Source organism: Indicator indicator, chromosome 2 (genome assembly GCF_027791375.1).
Source record: "Indicator indicator isolate 239-I01 chromosome 2, UM_Iind_1.1, whole genome shotgun sequence".
NCBI lineage: Eukaryota > Metazoa > Chordata > Aves > Piciformes > Indicatoridae > Indicator > Indicator indicator.
The window spans coordinates 1068844-1089249 of NC_072011.1; the positions used below are offsets into that span (position 1 = coordinate 1068844).

Here is a 20406-nt window from a genome sequence, read left to right on the forward strand (position 1 = left end):
CTGCTGAAGGCAGTGGAAGATCTTCCTTAGGAGGAGAGGCTGAGGGAGCTGAGGGCTCTGGAGCTTGGAGAGGAGGAGCCTGAGAGGTGAGCTCCTTGCTGGTGCTAAAGATGTGCAGGGGGAGTGCCCAGAAGCTGGAGCCAGGCTCTGCTGGGTGATGCCCAATGCCAGCACAAGGGGCAGTGGTGGAAGCTGAGCCATAGGAAGTTCCATGCAAACAGGAGGAAGAACTTTTTGCCTGTGAGGGTGACAGAAGGCTGTTGGAGGCTGCCCAGGGGGGTTGTGGAGTCTCCCTCTCTGGAATATTCCACCCCATCTGGCTGTGTTCCTGTGTGAGCTGCTGTAGGTGCCCCTGCTCTGGCAGGGGGGTTGGACTGGATGAGCTTTGGAGCTCCCTTCCAGCCCCTGGCATTCTGTGGTTCTGTGATCTCAAAGGTCATTACCAATCCATTCTCACCTTGATCCCAGATGGGATCTTCTCTAATCCAGACCTGTGGTACAAAATACTGCTATGATCTGCTCCTTGACCTGCTTTTCCCTGTGAGTTCCCTATCTTCCTGTATGCCCTATCCCTGGAGTCATTCCAGTTCACATGAATGGGGCTCCAAGCAGCCTGATCTAGTTGCAGGTGTCCTTGCTTACTGCCAGCAGGTTGGATTAGGTGGCCTTTGAAGGTCCCTTCCAACCCAAATCATTCTCTGATTCATTCTAAATAGTACCTTGAAAGCAGGATATGCAAATGCCTGGGAGTTTGTGTGCTTGTCTGTAGTCATCACAGGGAAAACTGAGTGAAGGAAATAAATTTAGATATATAAAAGTCTTAAGTCTGAGATGGGTCTGAATTGGCTCTGTGGTTTCATAGCCTGGATCTGGTGTCAAGAAAGCTTTCTCTGGAAGCTGGAGTGTTGTGTCCAGTTTGGGGCACCTGAATGCAAGAGAGATGTGGAGGTGCTGGAGCCAGGGCAGAGGAGGGCAAGGAAGCTGGGAAGGGTCTGGAGAAGAAATGTGCTGGAGAGAGACTGAAGGAGCTGGGGCTGGTTAGTGTGAAAGAGAGGAGGCTGAGGGGAGACCTCCTGGCTGTCTGCAGCTCCCTGCAAGGAGGTTGTGGAGAGGTTGGTGCTGGTCTCTTCTGCCAGGTGATTAGTGAGAGAAGAAGAGGGCAGAGCCTCAAGCTGCCCCTGGGGAGGTTTAGAGTGGCCCTTAGGCAGCAGAGTGGTCAGGGCTTGGAATGTGCTGGGCAGGGAGGTGGTGGAGTGCCCAAGGCTGGCTGTGTTTGAAGGTGGTTTGGCTGTGGTGCTTGGGGCTGTGGTTTAGGGGTGCCCCTTGCAGAGTAGGGTTCATGGTTGGGCTTGGGGCTCCTGAGGGGCTTCTCCAGCCTGAATGTTGCTGGGATTCTGTGGTAAGTCCTTTGCCATGTGGAGCTGAAAGACACAGGGAATGCCATGGTGAGGGAGGAGGAAGGACAGCATCCTTCCCTTTATTCTGTAGCCCCCCCAAAAGGGGTCCCTTGGCTGGTGTGCAGAGCACAGATTTGAGATAATTGCTTTGCTTTGGAACAGGTGCTGGGCAAGAAATCACAGCTCCAGCAGGTTGTTAGCTCAAAGAACAGCAGTTTGTGTACAGAACCAACAACACAGAAATTAAATATTATTGTTTCTATGATTTTGCATCACAGCCAGCAGTGCACACCTGCTCCAGCAATTACCTCATTCGTTGTGCTGTTGCCCAAGACATTGTACTAAGGTGATCCAACATTTACTTATAGACACTGTAACACTTCTAGGAGGAGAATTAAAATCACCACAGGTTATGTAAGGGGCACCTTGATCACAGAATCACAGAATGGGAGGGCTTCGAAGTGACCTGCAGAGCTCCTCCAGTCCAACCCCCTGCCAGAGCAGCATCACCCAGGGCAGGCCACACAGCAATGCATCCAGGTGGGGTTGGAAACGCTCCAGAGAAGGAGACTCCACAACCTCTCTGGGCAGCCTGCTCCAGGCCTCCCTCACCCTCACACCAAAGAAGTTTCTCCTCCTCTTGAGATGAAACCTTCTCTCTTCCACTTTGTCTCCAGTGCTCCTTGGCTTCTTGCTGTGCAGCACCCAGCAGAGCTTGGCCCCCTCCACTTGACCCCCAGCCCTCAGCTCTTGACAGACATTGATCAGATCCCTCTCAGCCTTCTCTTCTCCAGACTAAACAGCCCCAGGGCTCTCAGGCTCTCTTCCCAGGGCAGATGCTCAAGTCCCCTAAGCATCCTCCTGCCTCTCCCTTGCACTCTCTCCAGCAGCTCTCTGGCTCTCTTCAGCTGGGGAGCCCCAAACTGGACACAATATTCTTAAGTATTTATGCTTCCTTCTTCTTCTTCTTCTTTTTTTTTTTTTTTTAAATAACCTATAATTAATGAATTATAGAACCACAGAATCAGTCAGGGTTGGAAGGGACCACAAGGATCATCTAGTTCCAAACCCCTGCCATGGGGGGTGTCAAAATCCCTATTTTGATTAGGAATAAAAATCTGGAAGGACACTGAAGAATGCAGTTTTTTATTTCTCTGATATGAGCTTTTGAAGCAGACTCTGCGGTAGAAAAAAAAAAAATCCATTTAGCACTACAAAAGAAAATCCTTTTCTGTAAACATTCCTCCTGATCATGGATTTGTGAAGGCAGCTGCCAGGAGAACGATGTGGCATCATGTCAGGAAATCAGTCTGAAGTGAGTCCAGAGATGGTTTTCCATGCTCACACAGGGCTGAGGAGGGATGAGGGTGTAGGTAGAAAAGTTTTAATTGAGGAAGTCACTTAAACTCCAGGGGGTTGGAGCAGCTCTGCTAGGAGGCTAGGAGGATAGGCTGAGGGAGCTGGGGGTGTTCAGCCTGGAGAAGAGAAGGCTGCAGGGACACCTAAGAGCAGCCTGCCAGGACCTGAAGGGGCTCCAAGAAGGCTGCAGAGAGACTGTTTGCAAAGGGCTGCAGGGACAGGAGCAGGGACAATGGCTTCAAAGGAGAGCAGAGCAGCTTGAGATTGGATGTGAGGAAGAAGTTGTGCAGCAGGAGGGTGGTGGAACACTGGAACAGGAGCTGGGGATGGTTAGTGTGAAAGAGAGGAGGCTGAGGGGAGACCTCCTGGCTGTCTGCAGCTCCCTGCAAGGAGGTTGTGGAGAGGTTGGTGCTGGTCTCTTCTGCCAGGTGATTAGTGAGAGAAGAAGAGGGCAGAGCCTCAAGCTGCCCCTGGGGAGGTTTAGAGTGGCCCTTAGGCAGCAGAGTGGTCAGGGCTTGGAATGTGCTGGGCAGGGAGGTGGTGGAGTGCCCAAGGCTGGCTGTGTTTGAAGGTGGTTTGGCTGTGGTGCTTGGGGCTGTGGTTTAGGGGTGCCCCTTGCAGAGTAGGGTTAATGGTTGGGTTGGGGATCCTGAGGGGCTTCTCCAGCCTGAATGCTGCTGGGATTCTGGGATAATTGTGTGCACTCTGGGCAACCAGTGGTTGGCTGGGCAGCTCCTGTGCCCTGAGCTCCAGAGAAGCCACATCCAGGGACCGTGGCTCTCTGAGGGACGTTGTGGGCAGCGTGGGAATTGAGGAGGAGCAGAGCTCTTCTAATTGACCTGCTAATAATGATGTATGGGGAGGGTTTTATAAGGGTTCTGACACTGCTGTTTCTTCTTTTTCCATTCAGATTCCTTTGGGACTCTTGTTCTTCCAGCAGTAAGTATTCCTTCCCTTTCCCCCTCCCTCAGAAAACATTGACTCTCTGTAGCTCTTCATCAGGGGGTGCTGAGGAGCAGGGAGGGGGAAGCTCTTAGTACCCCCTTGGTTTGTCCAGGGGGGGTTCTTGTGTTGTTCATACATTGCACATAAATGTAAATGTTGTGTATTTTGTACTTATTTATTGCATTCCATATTTTAGATTGCACTTTTCCTTGTAAATCCAGCATCATCTGCTTCCCAGCTGAGCTGGCCTAGCAATTTTATGTTGGGAGGGAGAATTTTCAACCCACCACATAAAGCTAGCCAAAGTGAATTCCTCCCTCTCTCCCCACTATCTGAAAGTGATGAGAATGGATGAGTAGTTTCATTGCTAGATGAAAGTTCTTATTTGTGTAGCCCTGGTGGGGTTGGTGTTTTGTCCAGAGTGTAGCTGGCTGTAGCAGAAGGTGGGTAATGAATTGATGGTTCCAGCTGTCATCTTTTCCAGAGGGCAACAGAGGCTTCCTTGTCTGAGGTGCTGGTGGCTGACATGGTCAGGAGAAGTCTTTTTCTCCCTATGTTAGGAGTGCCAGGATGGAGAGAGTGAAACCATTCACCACTGACTGAAACAAACCATTTGCACCACAAGTTCCTACTACCTGCTGCTAAAAGCTACCTTCCATCATAGCTGGGTTGAGAAACAACCTTTTAGAGCAGGAGCTTGGTGGGGTTGAGGTCAGTGGTTCCCATTCTGGCAGCAGTGACCTTCTGGCAGTGCTGTGGCAGTGCAGTCTGTCCCCATAGATGCCTGAGCTGCAGCTGGGTTGCTCTGCACCTCAGCCGCCCTAATTCACTGCTCCTGCCACACAGACTTCATTGCCTCTGACTCTGACAGCAGGAAGGGTGCAGCAGGCAGTTTTGTCACTGTTGGTGCAGGAAGGAAGGAGCTTTCCAAAGACAAAGAGCCACCCATGCTGGCTGTCATTGCTCCTGTGGGAGCAGGAGACAGAAACATGGATGAGGGCTCTATGTGGTGTTTACAGACCTGGAGAGAGTCAGAGAGTGGTCTTGGCTGGAAGGGACCTCACAGCTCATCCAGCCCAACCCCTCTGTACCCAGCAGGCACATCCCCAGCTAGAGCAGCTTGCCCACAGCCCTCTCCAGCCTCACCTGCAAGATCTCCAGGGATGGAGCCTCAACCACCTCCCTGGGCAACCTGTGCCAGTGTTCCACCACCCTCCTGCTGCACAACTTCTTCCTCACATCCAATCCCAAGCTGCTCTGCTCTACTTTGAAGCCATTGTCCCTGCTCCTGTCCCTGCAGCCCTTTGCAAACAGTCTCTCTGCAGCCTTCTTGGAGCCCCTTCAGGTCCTGGCAGGCTGCTCTTAGGTGTCCCTGCAGCCTTCTCTTCTCCAGGCTGAACACTCCCAGCTCCCTCAGCCTGTCCTCCTGGCAGAGCTGCTCCAAGCCCCTGAGCATTTTCCTGGCCTCCTCTGGCCCCTCTCCATCAGCTCCATGTCCTTCCTGTGCTGAGGGCTCCAGAGCTGCACACAGCACTGCAGGGGAGGTCTGAGCAGAGCAGAGCAAAGTGTCAGAATCACCTCTCTGGCTCTGCTGGCAATGCTGCTTTGGTTGCAGCCCAGGCTGTGATTTGCCTTCTGTGCTGCAAGCTCACACTGCCTGCTCCTGGCCAGCTTCTCCCCCACCAGCACCCCCAGGTCCTTTTCCTCAGGGCTGCTTTCTCTCCCCTCCTCCCCCAGTCTGTCTTGCCAGTGAGGATTGTTCAGCCCAGGTGCAGAGCCCTGCACTTGCTCTGGTTGACCCTCATGGGGTTCACCTCAAAGTCAGTCCTTGCATGTATGTTAAAAGTCTGCTGCAGGAAGAAAATCCACTGCTGTGATAAGACAAAAGGACCTCATTTCCCTCCCACTTTGATTTTGAATGCTCACAACATTTCCTGGACTTAGAGAATTGTTTCAGTGGGAAGAGATCTTTAAGCTCAAGTCCAACCTTCAGCCTAAGGCCACCATGGCCAACCTAAGACCCCTGTGGCCATAACGTCTTGTCTCCTGTCTGACTTTTAGGGGATAAACCTTCCTTAATAAATGGTAATATTAATAAGTCAATTAATTTGGAGGTAACATTTGACAGATGCTGTAACTGAGGCTGTTCCTCCTGCTCAGTAGATTCCAGAATCCTTGATGTGGAAGCTGGAGAGTTGCAAGCTGTGAATCAGATGTTCCTGGCACTGTGTGCACACAAACCTGCAGCTGGAAAAAATGCTGCAGAATCTATTTCAGTGTGCAGCTTTGCACCTGAAATTTAGTTCTATTAGGCCAGATTTTAAAGGAGGACTCTCTTTTTCCTCTGTCATCATATCAGTGAAACAGGAGCCTGTTTGTGTTTCCCCTTCCTCATTTTAGTTTGGTTTTTTTTTTCCCCCTGGCTTATTTTTCAAAACAGAAAGGCACCAGAGAGGAATAAAGTCATAGCTTATTCCTCTTTCCAGGTCACAGGAGCTGAGACTCTGCACTTCCAGAGTGAGTTCTGACAGCACAGCAGCCTTTTGACACAGAGCTTGGTAGGATACCTCTGGAGGGCTGTGCCTGGTCATTTAGCAGCTGTGATTTTTATCACTGGTGCAAGAGGAGTGGTTCATTCCCATGTGCAAGCCTGGCTGGTTTAGTTTCCCTGACTTAGGAAGTTTTACTTCAGCTTTACACTTGTAACTGCAAACAGGAGCACACCACTCAAGCTTTCACAGAACCACAGAATGCCAGGGACTGGAAGGCAGCTCCAAAGCTCATCCAGTCCAACCCCCTGCTAGAGCAGGGGCACCTACAGCAGCTCACACAGGAACACAGCCAGATGGGCTTGGAATATCTCCAGAGAGGGAGACTCCATAACTCCCCTGGGCAGCCTCCAACAGGCTTCTGTCACCCTCACAGAGAAAAAATTCTTCCTCCTGTTCCCATGGAACTTCCTATGGCTCAGCTTCCACCACTGCCCCTTGTGCTGGCATTGGGCATCACCCAGCAGAGCCTGGCTCCAGCCTCTGGGCACTCCCCCTGCACATCTTGAGCACCAGCAAGGAGCTCACCTCTCAGGCTCCTCTTCCTCTTTCTGAGGATCTGCTTCAGCTGATGTGTTCAGGACTAAGTCAGAGCTTTATGTTAAAGAACATGTTTTCAGAGCACTGCTATCTTCAGGCCCATTGTGGCCAGTGGTCACAGTGTCACTGGTGGTTTTTTTTTCTTCTTTTAGCTGCCTTTGAACAGTGCTGCTAGGAACTATGAGTTGCTGGTGGAAGGCCATGCTGGGGGCCAGCAGGTCTTCTCCAACCGTACCAGCCTCACATATGTGCCAAAGAGCATTTCTGCCTTCATCCAGACTGATAAATCCATCTATAAGCCAGGACAAGAGGTGATGTTCCGAGTTGTCACCATCTACCCTGACCTGAAGCCTTACCAAGCATCCCTGAACATCTACATCCGAGTAAGTATCCATAGGAATCTGGCCACCAGGATGAACAGAGGGCTGCAGCACCTCTCCTATGGGGACAGGCTGGGAGGGTTGGGGCTGTTCAGCCTGGAGAAGAGACGGCTGCAAAGAGACTGTTTGCAAAGGGCTGCAAGGACAGGAGCAGGCACAATGGCTTCAAAGGAGAGCAGAGCAGCTTGAGATTGGATGTGAGGAAGAAGTTGTGCAGCAGGAGGGTGGTGGAACACTGGCACAGGTTGCCCAGGGAGGGAGAAGAGAAGGCTCTGGGCAGACCTTATAAGCAGCCTTCTATCACTTAAAAGGGGGCTACAAGAAAGCCAGGAAGGGACTTGTTACAAGGGCTTGTAGGGAAAGGATGAAAGGGAATGGGTTGAGGTTTGAGGAGGGCAGATTGAGACTGGAGATTAGGAAGAAATTTTTCCAGTGAGAGTGGGGAGACACTGAACAGGCTGCCCAGGAAGGCTGCCCAGGGAGGCTTCCTCCCTGGACGTGTTCAAAGCCAGGCTGGATGAGCCCTTGAGCAACTTGGGCTGGTGGGAGGTGTCCCTGCCCATGGCAAGGGGTTGGAACTGGATGATCTTGAAAGTCCCTTCCAAAGCATTCCATGAATTTCTGAATGTGCTCCAAGTTTCTGTGACAAATCAGGGTCCTGTGCATTGCTGCTCAAATCTTGCTGGCAAGACCCCTGGCATTCACTTGACATGCAGCCTGGCTTTTCTCCTAGGACCCTCGGAAGAAGCTGATTCAGCAATGGTTGATGGAGGAGGGAGATCTGGGAGTAGTTTCCAAGAAGTTTCAGTTATCAATGAACCCTCCCCTAGGAGACTGGTCCATAGAGGTGGAAGTGAACGTGAGTAGTGACCCTGCCAAGTCACAGAGAGCTTTCATTTCTGCTGATGGAGGTGCATAAAGCTTTGGGGTAGCAAACCAGAAATAAGCATGGACCATGAGATGAGGAAGTGCTTCCCTCCTGGCAAGCCCCAGAGAAGATGCAAACCTCCCAGGATCTTCAGTAGTATTTGGTTTTGTAAGGGAATCACAATCACAGCAACATTCAGGCAGGAAAAACCCCTCAGGATCCCCAACCCAACCATGAACCCTACTCTGCAAGGGGCACCCCTAAACCACAGCCCCAAGCACCACAGCCAAACCACCTTCAAACACAGCCAGCCTTGGGCACTCCACCACCTCCCTGCCCAGCACATTCCAAGCCCTGACCACTCTGCTGCCTAAGGGCCACTCTAAACCTCCCCAGGGGCAGCTTGAGGCTCTGCCCTCTTCTTCTCTCACTAATCACCTGGCAGAAGAGACCAGCACCAACCTCTCCACAACCTCCTTGCAGGGAGCTGCAGACAGCCAGGAGGTCTCCCCTCAGCCTCCTCTCTTTCACACTAACCAGCCCCAGCTCCTTCAGTCTCTCTCCAGCACATTTCTTCTCCAGACTCTTCCCAGCTTCCTTGCCCTCCTCTGCCCTGGCTCCAGCACCTCCACATCTCTCTTGCATTCAGGTGTCCCAAACTGGACACAACACTCCAGGTGTGGCCTCCCCAGAGCTGAGTCCCAGGGGACAATCCCCTCCCTGCTCCTGCTGGACACAGCATTGCTGATCCCAGCCAGGATGCCTTTGGCTTTCTTGGCCACCTGGGCACACTGCTGCCTCCTCTTCAGCTGCTAGCCCATCAGCACCCCCAGCTCCCTTGCTGCCAGCAGCTTTCCAGCCACACTGCCCCAAGCCTGCAGCCTTGCTTGGGGTTGTTGTGCCCCAAGGGCAGCACCTGGCACTAGGCTTTGTTGAAGCTCCCCCTGGTCACTGCAGGCCATGGATCCAATCTATCCAAGTCCCCCTGCAGAGCCTCCCTCCCCTGGTGCAGATCCACACTGACCCTAACTCGGTGTCATCTGAGAACTCACTGCTGACACACTCTGGGTCTTCATCAAGGTCAGCAATAAAGAGGTGAAACAGAAGTGGTTCCAACACTGAGTCCTGAGGAACACCACTGGTGCCTGGCCACCAGCTGGTTTAACTCCATGGAGCACCACTCTTTGGTCCCATCCAGGCAGTTCTTTATCCAGCAGAGTGTGTAAATACAGATAAAAAAAAAAAATCAGTATTTTATTCTAAGGGATGTGTTTTGATTCTGACCTACACAAGTGATGTAAAAGGTGAGGGAGGTTGAATGCTAATAGCAGGAATTTCATGGGCTACTAATTTTATTTTTTTTAACAGCCTCCTGTTTATTTTGTGAGTGGATGACAGAGAAATTCCTTGTGCCCTGCTGTGCAGCCAGCCAGGCACCCTCTCAAGGGGTGTGGAATCAAAGGCTATTTGCAAACCTCTGCCTGCTTTTAGGGCTGGTTCAACAGTTTGCAATGACTAATGAGCTGCTGATGGGGGAAAAATAACTGCAAGGTAGAAAGGACGAATTGTAAAGGGAAGCTCTTGCCTACCAAATCTGCTGTGGCCTGGGGTGTTGGTGTGAGTTCTGTGAGTCCAAGCCTTTAAGCTGTGCTCATATCCTGTGGAGTATCTTGCAAAAGAAGCTGAAGGTTTAGCAGTTCCAAACTCTGTGTGCCAGGTTTTTATTCAGCCTGCTTTGCATGCCTGGAATTGTACTGTCTCCCATAACATCCTCATAGAACAGCTCAGGAAATGCAGCGCAGATGGTTGGTCCATGAGGTGGATTGCAAACTGGCTCCACAACAGAGCTCAGGGGGTTGTCAGCAGTGGCACAGAGTCAGCTTGGAGGCCTGTGGGCAGTGGTGCTCCCCAGGGATCAGTGCTGGGTCCAGTTTTGATCAATATCTTTATCAACCACCTGGCTGAGGGCATTGAGAGTACCCTCCGCAAATTCCTGATGATACCAAACTGGGGGTGGCTGACACCCCTCAGGCTGTGCTGGCATCCAGCCAGAGCTGGACAGGCTGAGAGCTGGCTGCAGGCAAAGCTCATGGAGTTCAAGAAGGACAAGGGCAGGGTCCTGCATCTGGGGAGGAACAACAGCAGGCAGCAGGACAGGTTAGAGGCTGCCCTGCTGGTGAGCAGCTCCATGGAGAAAGAGCTTGGAGTGCTGGTGGGCAGCAAGTTCTGCATGGGACAGCAATGTGCCCTGGTGGTCAAGAGAGCCAATGGGGTCCTGGGGTGCAGCAAGCAAAGTGTGGCCAGCAGGGCTAGGGAGGTTCTGCTCCCCCTCTGCTGTGCTCTGCCCTGCTGAGACCACAGCTGCAATCCTGTGTCCAGTTTGGGGCTCCCCAGTTGAAGAGAGACAGAGAGCTGCTGGAGAGAGTGCAAGGGAGAGGCAGGAGGATGCTTAGGGGACTTGAGCATCTCCCCTGGGAAGAGAGCCTGAGAGCCCTGGGGCTGTTTAGTGTGGAGAAGAGCAGGCTGAGAGGGGATCTGATCAATGTCTCTCAAGAGCTGAGGGCTGGGGGTCAAGTGGAGGGGGCCAAGCTCTGCTGGGTGCTGCACAGCAAGAAGCCAAGGAGCAATGGAGACAAAGTGGAAGAGAGAAGGTTTCAGCTCAAGAGGAGGAGAAACTTCTTTGGTGTGAGGGTGAGGGAGGCCTGGAGCAGGCTGCCCAGAGAGGTTGTGGAGTCTCCTTCTCTGGAGCCTTTCCAAGCCCACCTGGATGCATTGCTGTGTGGCCTGCCCTGGGTGCTGCTGCTCTGGCAGGGGGTTGGACTGGAGGAGGTCTGCAGGTCCCTTCCAACCTCTACTGTTCTGTGACACTGTGAATTTGGGACTTCATTTCTGAACTTGGCTTGCAGTGGCTCTTCAGAGACATTTAGCAGGGGCAGTCAGGACTGCTTAGTGTCCCCTGACGAGGGAGGTGGTGGTGGGATGGGAAGCAGAATGACTCCTGTGACCATGTGTGACTTGTGAGTGATATTTTCCATCCCTGGTTGCATGCTGGATGGATTTTTCCAGGCTGAGGGAGGTGAGGCTGATGCTCAAGTGTCAGGACTGGATTTTTTGGAATGTGTTCTCCCGTGGGTGTGGAGTTTGTTACCATTGTCTTTGATGGGAAAAAGTTTTCAGTGGCTCCTGCCCTTGTCCCTGTGCTTGGCTGCTCCTTCCCTTCCCTGTGCTGCTGTTCAGTAGCTTCTCAGACACACTGAGGAGGCTGTGGTAAAGCTGAGACCTAAAGCATGTCGAGGCAAAGGGACCCAAACTGTGTCTTTGTGTGCCTGAGTCAGACCAGCACTGATCTGACTGACTGCAAAGCACCACTCAGAGCTGCAGAGGTGTTTCAGGAGGTGGGAAAGCGTGGCTCAGGCATGGGAACAAAGGCTGGTGTCAGTGGTTGGTGTCTTCACCAGCCCCATTCCCAGGAGAGAAAGTGTTTGTTAAATTCTGTTTGGGCTTTCTGCAAAGTCTTGAGTAATGCTCAAGTCATGAGGACACTGCTGGAAGGAACTGCAACAGCTGCTTTCAGGACCTGAATGTGGGTGCCACTCCCTCCTGACACAAAACCACAGAGGGAAAAAAAAACAAATTATAGGATGGAAAGAAAAGTGCCTAGCAGATTGATCTCACAGCTGTGAGAAAACAGGCAATGAAGTGAAGGCTTAGGAGACTGTAGCTGATGGTACTCTAAATTTTAGCCATTCAGTGCTATTGCAGAAGGTTAATCACAGAATCCCAGCAGCATTCAGGCTGGAGAAGCCCCTCAGGATCCCCAAGCCCAACCATTAACCCTACTCTACAAGGGGCACCCCTAAACCACAGCCCCAAGCACCACAGCCAAACCACCTTCAAACACAGCCAGCCTTGGGCACTCCACCACCTCCCTGCCCAGCACATTCCAAGCCCTGACCACTCTGCTGCCTAAGGGCCACTCTAAACCTCCCCAGGGGCAGCTTGAGGCTCTTCCTCTTCTTCTCTCACTACTGACCTGGCAGAAGAGACCAGCACCAACCTCTCCACAACCTCCTTGCAGGGAGCTGCAGACAGCCAGGAGGTCTCCCCTCAGCCTCCTCTCTTTCACACAAACCAGCCCCAGCTCCTTCAGCCTCTCTCCAGCACATTTCTTCTCCAGCCCCTTCCCAGCTTCCTTGCCCTCCTCTGCCCTGGCTCCAGCACCTCCACATCTCTCTTGCATTCAGGTGCCCCAAACTGGACACAACACTCCAGGTGTGGCCTCCCCAGAGCTGAGTCCCAGGGGACAATCCCCTCCCTGCTCCTGCTGGACACAGCATTGCTGATCCCAGCCAGGATGCCTTTGGCTTTCTTGGCCACCTGGGCACACTGCTGCCTCCTCTTCAGCTGCTTGCCCATCAGCACCCCCAGCTCCCTTGCTGCCAGCAGCTTTCCAGCCACACTGCCCCAAGCCTGCAGCCTTGCTTGGGGTTGTTGTGCCCCAAGGGCAGGACCTGGCACTAGGCTTTGTTGAAGCTCCCCCTGGTCACTGCAGGCCATGGATCCAATCTATCCAAGTCCCCCTGCAGAGCCTCCCTCCCCTGGTGCAGATCCACACTGACCCTAACTCGGTGTCATCTGAGAACTCACTGCTGACACACTCTGGGTCTTCATCAAGGTCAGCAATAAAGAGGTGAAACAGAAGTGGTCCCAACACTAAGCCCTGAAGAACACCACTGGTGAGGGTAAGAAACATATGACAGGCTGGGAATGTCTCATTTCCTGAGGAACAAGGAGAAAGGAAGCAGGGAAGGTTTTGTTAATTGCCTTTCCCAATAGCTCACTGCAGGGCTCCAGCTGAGAGAGGGAAAGAGCCATTCCAAAATGATTGAAACAGCAAACCTGACCTGTGGAGCACACAGCTGTAATCCAGGGCATACTGGAAACTCCAGTGGGATCCCAAAATTGCCTGGGGAAATTCACAGCAGCAGAGTCTATGTCAAACTGGAGGGCCCTGAGGCTGGAACTGGCACAGTGTCATTGCTGGCTGCCTTGCTTGGAGCCATTCTTCAGGTGTTGAACACTGAACATTGGCTCTCCTGCTAGAGCTACTGGGCTACAACCTTTCCTGGGTTGTCTTTATCATATTTTCATTTCCTTTTTCCCCTGACTTAAGTTATCAAAACCTAGGATTTTTAGCACAGAATATTTGGAGTTCTTAATGAGGGCTCCAATTGCTTACATTAGTATGGAGAATATCCAGGGGCAGGGATAATATCACAGCTTGCTTTGTTCATTGTTACCACAGACAAGTCAAGGTGGAATATGCTGAGAATGCTTTTGGTGCAGTTAACAAAATACACTCTTGGGAAAAAGATTAACTTGGGCAGAACACAAGTGGGGTATTTTTTTTTTTCCATTGACAGAGGAGATGATGAACATTTGAGAAACACTGCACCTAAAAAGAGAGAAAAAGAGGAACTAGGAGATAGAGATCCATATAAATGACAGTCTGAACTCTTGCATATTTATAGGGAATGTAAAGATCCCAAGGAGGAGAAGGGCCACGAGGATGAGCAGAGGGCTGGAGCTGCTCTGCTCTGGAGACAGACTGAGAGAGTTGGGGTTGTGCAGTCTGGAGAAGAGAAGGCTCCAAGGAGACCTTCTGGTGGCCTTCCAGTGTCTGAAGGGGGCTACAAGAAAGCTGGGGAGGGACTTTTTAGGATGTCAGGTAGGGATAGGACTGGGGGGGGTGGAGCAAAACTAGAAGTGGGGAGATTCAGATTAGATATCAGGAAGAAATTCATCTCCATGAGGGTGGTGAGACACTGGCACAGGTTGCCCAGGGAGGTGGTGGAAGCCTCATCCCTGGAGGTTTTTGCAGCCAGGCTGGAGGTGGCTGTGAGCAACCTGCTCTGGTCTGAGGTGGAACAGGTCGCCCATGGCAGGTGGTTGGGGACTCTGATCCTGCTCTGTCTGTGAGGGTGGCAGAACCCTGGCAGAGGCAGCCCAGGGGGGTTGTGGAGTCTCCCTCTCTGGAGATATTCCAACCCCATCTGGCTGTGTTCCTGTGTGAGCTGCTGTAGGTGCCCCTGCTCTGGCAGGGGGTTGGGCTGGATGAGCTTTGGAGCTCCCTTCCAGCCCCTAACACTCTGTGATTGTGTGACCTGAGCTTTCTGGTCACAGTGTCAGCTCTGCAGCCCTTTCTGTCCCAAGTTTCTCTCTTGAGTCAGTTAATAACATTTCCCTTCTAGTGGTTACAGATCAGTTCCCAAGGGTGCTGAGTCTGGATTCCTGGAAGTATTGCCTCTGAATCCTGTTTTAAATCAGGTGCTGGCTGCTTGCTGCTGTTAAACATCCTGTAGTACATTTTAATAAGAGTTCAGGTGTTGGTACAGCTTTTCCAAGAAAACACAAGACAAAGTAATTACAGGCTGGTTCCAAAGCCTGCACCTTATATTTTAGTTGGGTATCTTAAATTTCCTGTTGTGGAGCCTACTGCTGAAAGACTTTTAGCTGCTGCATTTTGGTAGTAGGCATCTCTGACCAGAAGTTTTTCAAGGTCTTGCACCTGGGAAAGAATAACCTCATGGAGCAGGAGAGGTTGGGGACTGAGCTGCTGGAGAGCAGGGAAGGGGAAAAGGCCCTGGGGGTCCTGGTGGGTGGGAAGTTGCCCATGAGCCAGCAATGTGCTCTGGTGGCCAAGAAGGCCAATGGCAGCCTGGGAGGGATTAGAAAGGCTGTGGTTAGGAGGTCAAGAGAGGTTCTACTCCCCCTCTACTCTGCCCTGCTGAGGCCACAGCTGGAATCTTGTGTCCAGTTCTGGGCCCCTCAGCTCAAGAAGGACCTCAGGGAAGTGCTTGAGAGAGTCCAGCAGAGAGCCCCAAAGCTGCTGAAGGCAGTGGAAGATCTTCCTTAGGAGGAGAGGCTGAGGGAGCTGAGGGCTCTGGAGCTTGGAGAGGAGGAGCCTGAGAGGTGAGCTCCTTGCTGGTGCTAAAGCTGTGCAGGGGGAGTGCCCAGAGGCTGGAGCCAGGCTCTGCTGGGTGATGCCCAATGCCAGCACAAGGGGCAGTGGTGGAAGCTGAGCCATAGGAAGTTCCATGCAAACAGGAGGAAGAATTTTTTCTGCCCTTTGAGGTTGACAGAAGCCTGTTGGAGGCTGCCCAGGTGGGTTGTGGAGTCTCCCTCTCTGGAGATATTCCAAGCCCATCTGGCTGTGTTCCTGTGTGAGCTGCTGTAGGTGCCCCTGCTCTGGCAGGGGGTTGGACTGGATGAGCTTTGGAGCTGCCTTCCAGCCCCTGGCATTCTGTGACTGTGATTTTAAAATCTAATTTATGGAGGTTGTTATTTATGGCAATTGGTGATCACATACTGAAGAGTTATAATCTTTTAGGGCTTTCTAAAAGATGCTTGAAGAATGTTGTATATGATAAATGAACCAGCTGGGGTTCATGATATAGTTTACACTTGGAATTTCTTAACCTTTGAGGCTTTATGTATGTTGCAGTTGATTCTGTGACGCTGAGGGCTGGACTGGCTGAGCTTTGGAGGTCCCCTCCAGCTCCTAACATTCTGTGATCCTGTGATGTTGTGCTGCTAGACCAGCTGTGGATTTCACATCTGAGTAGTTGATTTTAAGGTTCTATGTGTTATTCCTTAAAAAAAAAAGTGTCAGCTCTCTCCCATGCTTCCTGCTATTTAGTGTGGATCTGACAGTGTGGATACCACTGACAGTGGTGGGACTCAGTTTCTGGATTTGACCAAACTCTAGGGAATTCATGGAGGGTTTGCTTCCTGCAGGTGAAAAGACAGCAGCAAAGCAATCACCGAGTGGTGCTGTGGACGCTGTCTGGGTACAGCTCTGTGTTTATTCAGTTGCAGAGCAGAGACAGGGCAATGCCTGTGAGGGGGCGTGGGACGGCAGAGCAGCCAGAGCAGTGCAGCTGCTGCCAGCAGAGTGCTGGCCAAGCTCTGACACCACACCCGGACTCCTTCCTGATGCTTTCACTGCTGACTCGCAGAGGTGGCACAAACAAAGAAGAAAATACACCTAGATCAGATTTGTCTCAGAAACTTTCAATTGCCGAAGAAGAAGAAGAAGTCTGGGTGGAGGGAAAGCGATTCCTGTGATTTCACTTGTTGGGTCAGACCCAAATGACTTCTGAGAATCACAGTCACAGAATGTTAGGGGCTGGAAGGGACCTCCAAAGCTCAGCCAGTCCAAGCCCCCTGCCAGAGCAGGAGGCTCCTTCAGTTTCTCAAACCACGTTTCCTGCCCAGCTGAGCTTAGATTTTCTTCTTGAAAAATCCTTGCTCCAGACTCACAACTGCAGGTTTAGGCACTGCTCTTAAATCACCTTCTGCCATTTCGCTGCTGCTGGCAGCTTTTGATAGGATGCTGCTAAACAAGTCATCGAGTGAGGATTCTCTGTCTGCAGAGAAATGATGCAGATGCTTGCTTGGGTATTTGGGGGTTTTGTACAGAACCCACCTGGATGTAGATGCCTACAACTCCCTGAGGGGAGGTTGGAGTGAGGAGGGGACAGCCTCTGCTCTTTGGTGGCAAGCCACAGGAGCAGAGGAAATGGTTCCAAGCTGCACCGGGGGAGGTTCAGCCTGGATGCTAGGAAATATTCCTACCCAGAGAGGGCTCTCAGACACTGAAATGGTCTGCCCAGGGCAGTGCTGGAGTCCCCATCCCTGGGGGTGTTCCAGCAGCCTGTGGAGCTGTGCTTAGGGACATGGTTTGGTGGTGACCCTTCAGTGCTGGGTGGAGGGGTGGACTGGAGGAGCTTGGAGGTCTCTTCCAGTCAGATATATTTGAGGTCTCTTCCAGTCAGATGTATTTGGTGATGCTGTCTGCAGATTGGAAGCTCCACATGCTACAAGTCTGCTGCATATGAACTGCTGTGCTGCTCTGGTGTGCACATAGATCTGCTGGTGCCTACAACAGGAGCTGTTAATGGTTGAGGCCATGATTTATAATCAGATCATGCCAGAAATTGGTTTGTAACTTGAATATGGGTGGGACTTGGCCTAGAAGCTATCTTAAGCTTGCTGACCTAACCACAGTTGTCTGTATTTTCTCATATGATTTTTTGTGTGTTTGGTTTTTTTTCCAATAGGGTCAAGTTCATTATCAAAGATTTAAAGTGATGGAATATGGTAAGTACTACATAAAGATATTTTACTAGTGACCAAAACTGGTGGTTGATTCTCCACATAGAGCTGCTTCCCTTGGCCAGCACTAACCTCTTGAATCCTCCTAATTCCCAAATCTCTTGCTTCTCTGAGACTGACTCTGTGCCCTGGGAAAAGCATTGTCTTAGCAGCTGCCCTCTTTAGCTTTGATAGTCACAATCATAGAATCATAGAATGGTTTCAGTTGGAAGGAGCCTTGAAGATCATCCAGTTCCAACCTCCCTGCCATGGGCAAGGACAAAAATAGAAATGGGTAAATTCAGATTGGATGTCAGGAAGAAGTTGTTCCCCATGAGGGTGGTGAGAGACTGGCATAGGTTACCCAGGGAGGTGGTGGAAGCCTCATCCCTGGAGGTTTTTGCAGCCAGGCTGGATGTGGCTGTGAGGCAACCTGCTCTGGTGTGAGGTGTCCCTGCCCATGGCAGGAGGGTTGGAACTGGATGGTCCTTGAGGTCCCCTCCAGCCATGACAGTTCTGTGATTCTATGATTCTAACCTGCTGGGCCAGCTTGCTCAAGACCCCATTCATCCTGGCCTGGAATACCTCCTTGACTTCCCTGGGCGACTTGTTCCAATGTCTCACCACCCTCACTGGAAAGTATTTCTTTCTACAGTCTAAATTTACCTTCCTACAGCTTATATCCATTCCCCCTTTTCCCTTTACAACAAGCCCTCCTAAAAAGTCTCTCCCCTGCTTTCTTGTAGGCCAAATGGTCTCATGCTGTGGTGTTTGCATGTCATGCAATCATTAAAATACTTGTCACAGTATCAGAGAACCACAGAGCATCAAAGGTTGGAAGGGACCTGCAGAGCTCCTCCAGTCCAAGCCCCCTGCCAGAACAGCATCACCCAGGGCAGGCCACACAGCAATGCATCCAGGTGGGGTTGGAAAGGCTCCAGAGAAGGAGACTCCACAACCTCTCTGGGCAGCCTGCTCCAGGCCTCCCTCACCCTCACACCAAAGAAGTTTCTCCTCCTCTTGAGATGAAACCTTCTCTCTTCCACTTTGTCTCCAGTGCTCCTTGGCTTCTTGCTGTGCAGCACCCAGCAGAGCTTGGCCCCCTCCACTTGACCCCCAGCCCTCAGCTCTTGAGAGACATTGATCAGATCCCTCTCAGCCTTCTCTTCTCCACACTGAACAGCCCCAGGGCTCTCAGGCTCTCTTCCCAGAGCAGATGCTCAAGTCCCCTAAGCATCCTCCTGCCTCTCCCTTGGACTCTCTGCAGCAGCTCTCTGTCTCTCTTGACCTGGGGAGCCCAAAATATTTAAAATACTTACCAGAAGAATTGTTGCCAGCAGATCTGGAGAGGTGATTCTGCCTCTCTACTCTGCTCTGGTGAGACCTCACCTGGAGTACTGTGTCCAGCTATGGGTCCCCCAGCACAAGAGGGACATGGACCTGCTGGAGCAGGTCCAGAAGAGGGCCACAAAGATGATCAGAGCTGGATCACCTCTCCTACAAAGATGGGCTGAAAGGATTTGGGGCTGTTCAGCCTGGAGAAGAGACAGCTCTGGGGAGACTTTATAGCTGCATTTCATTATCTGCAGGGGACCTCCAGGAGGGCTGGGGAGGGACTGTTCAGAAGGGCCAGTGGGGATAGGATGAGAGGCATTGGTTTGAAACTGGAGCAGGGGAGATTTTGGTTTTTCATAGGAGGGTGGGGAAATACTAGGAGCCAGAAGAACTAAAGCAACATAATGGCTTGAAACTAGGGAAGTGCAAACTTAGATTGGATGTGAGGAAGAAGTTGTGCAGCAGGAGGGTGGTGGAACACTGGCACAGGTTGCCCAGGGAGGTGGTTGAGGCTCCATCCCTGGAGATCTTGCAGGTGAGGCTGGAGAGGGCTGTGGGCAAGCTGCTCTAGTTGGGGATGTCCCTGCTGAGTGCAGAGGGCTTGGACTGGGTGAATGAAGGACTCTCAGAGTTCATTCCAACCTGATGCAATCTGTGAACCTTCAGTCTCTGAGGTGCAGTTCTTGTTCCTGCTCTTACAGGATGATGCAGGCCATGTGTTCATCCCATAATAATCTGTGTGCTGCCTCATCATGAAGCCTGCTGATGATTCTGTTAAGGCTGAAAGAGAAACAGCTTCTCTTTCAGTCTTACAAGGTTGTGTGCAGGCTGCCAGTATGCGGCTGGTTGTTCTCTCAACAGCAGGGCTTTGACTGGGGCATGCATAGGATCTGGGACGTGATTCAGTGGCCAGGGTGGTCTTAGGCTGATGGTTGGACTCTATGATCTTTGAGGTCCTTTCCAGCTGAAACATTTCTATATATCTGATCAATGTCTATCAATATCTGAGGGCCAGGAAGGAAGGGACAGGGACAGGCTCTGCTCAGTTGCAGCCTGGGATAGGCCAAGGGGCAATGGATGGAAACTGCAGCACAGGAGGTTCCACCTCAACAGGAGGAGGAACTTCTTGACTGGGAGGGTGACAGAGCCCTGGAGCAGGCTGCCCAGAGAGGTTGTGGAGTCTCCTTGTCTGGAGCCTTTGCAGCCCTGTCTGGATGTGTTCCTGTGTGACCTGTGCTGGATTCTCTGCTCCTGCTCTGGCAGGGGGCTTGGCCTGGAAGCTCTCCAGAGGTCCCTTCCAACCCCTGACCTAGAATCATAGAATCAACAAGGTTCCAAAAGATCTCAGAGATCATCAAGTCCAACGTATCACCCAGCACCTCATGACTGACTAAAGCATGGCTCCTGTGGGCTGTGACCTTGCCTTGTATTCCTTAGGAAACTGGGAGTCTTTATCACATTCCCTTACGTGATAAGGGAGGTGTTTTTTGCTTGTGTGAATGCAATGCTTTATTATTGATGTATTTATTTATTCATGTAATGATTTATTATCATTTCCCCCCCATTTCTTTAGTTTTACCAAAATTTGATGTTACAATAACAACACCAATGTACTACTCCCTGAGAGAGGAGGAGGTCACTGGGGTCGTCACTGCCAAGTAAGGAAATCGTTTTTGGAGGGTTACAATGGATATTTTGGGGGAGGTTTTGGGCTTATAATGTACATTTTGAGGGATTTGGGGGGTTATAATGTATATTCTGAGGGCTTTTGGGGGTTATAATATATATTTTGAAGGATTTTAGGGTTATAATGTATATTTTGAGAGGTTTTTTGGTTTATAATATATATTTTGGGGGATTTTTGGGTTTATAGTGTA

The 20406-nt window shown here is 51.3% G+C and overlaps 1 protein-coding gene across 1 annotated transcript in view; it reads left to right on the forward strand.

Moving 5' to 3' along the window:
* Positions 1–20406, forward strand: part of CD109 (CD109 molecule) — a 106370-nt gene that overhangs the window by 11885 nt on the left and 74079 nt on the right. The window contains exons 3-7 of the mRNA XM_054398291.1: positions 3667–3695; positions 6943–7173; positions 7904–8029; positions 17161–17200; positions 20103–20187. Coding sequence (XP_054254266.1) covers positions 3667–3695; positions 6943–7173; positions 7904–8029; positions 17161–17200; positions 20103–20187 — 511 coding nt within the window. The remainder of the gene's footprint in view (positions 1–3666; positions 3696–6942; positions 7174–7903; positions 8030–17160; positions 17201–20102; positions 20188–20406) is intronic.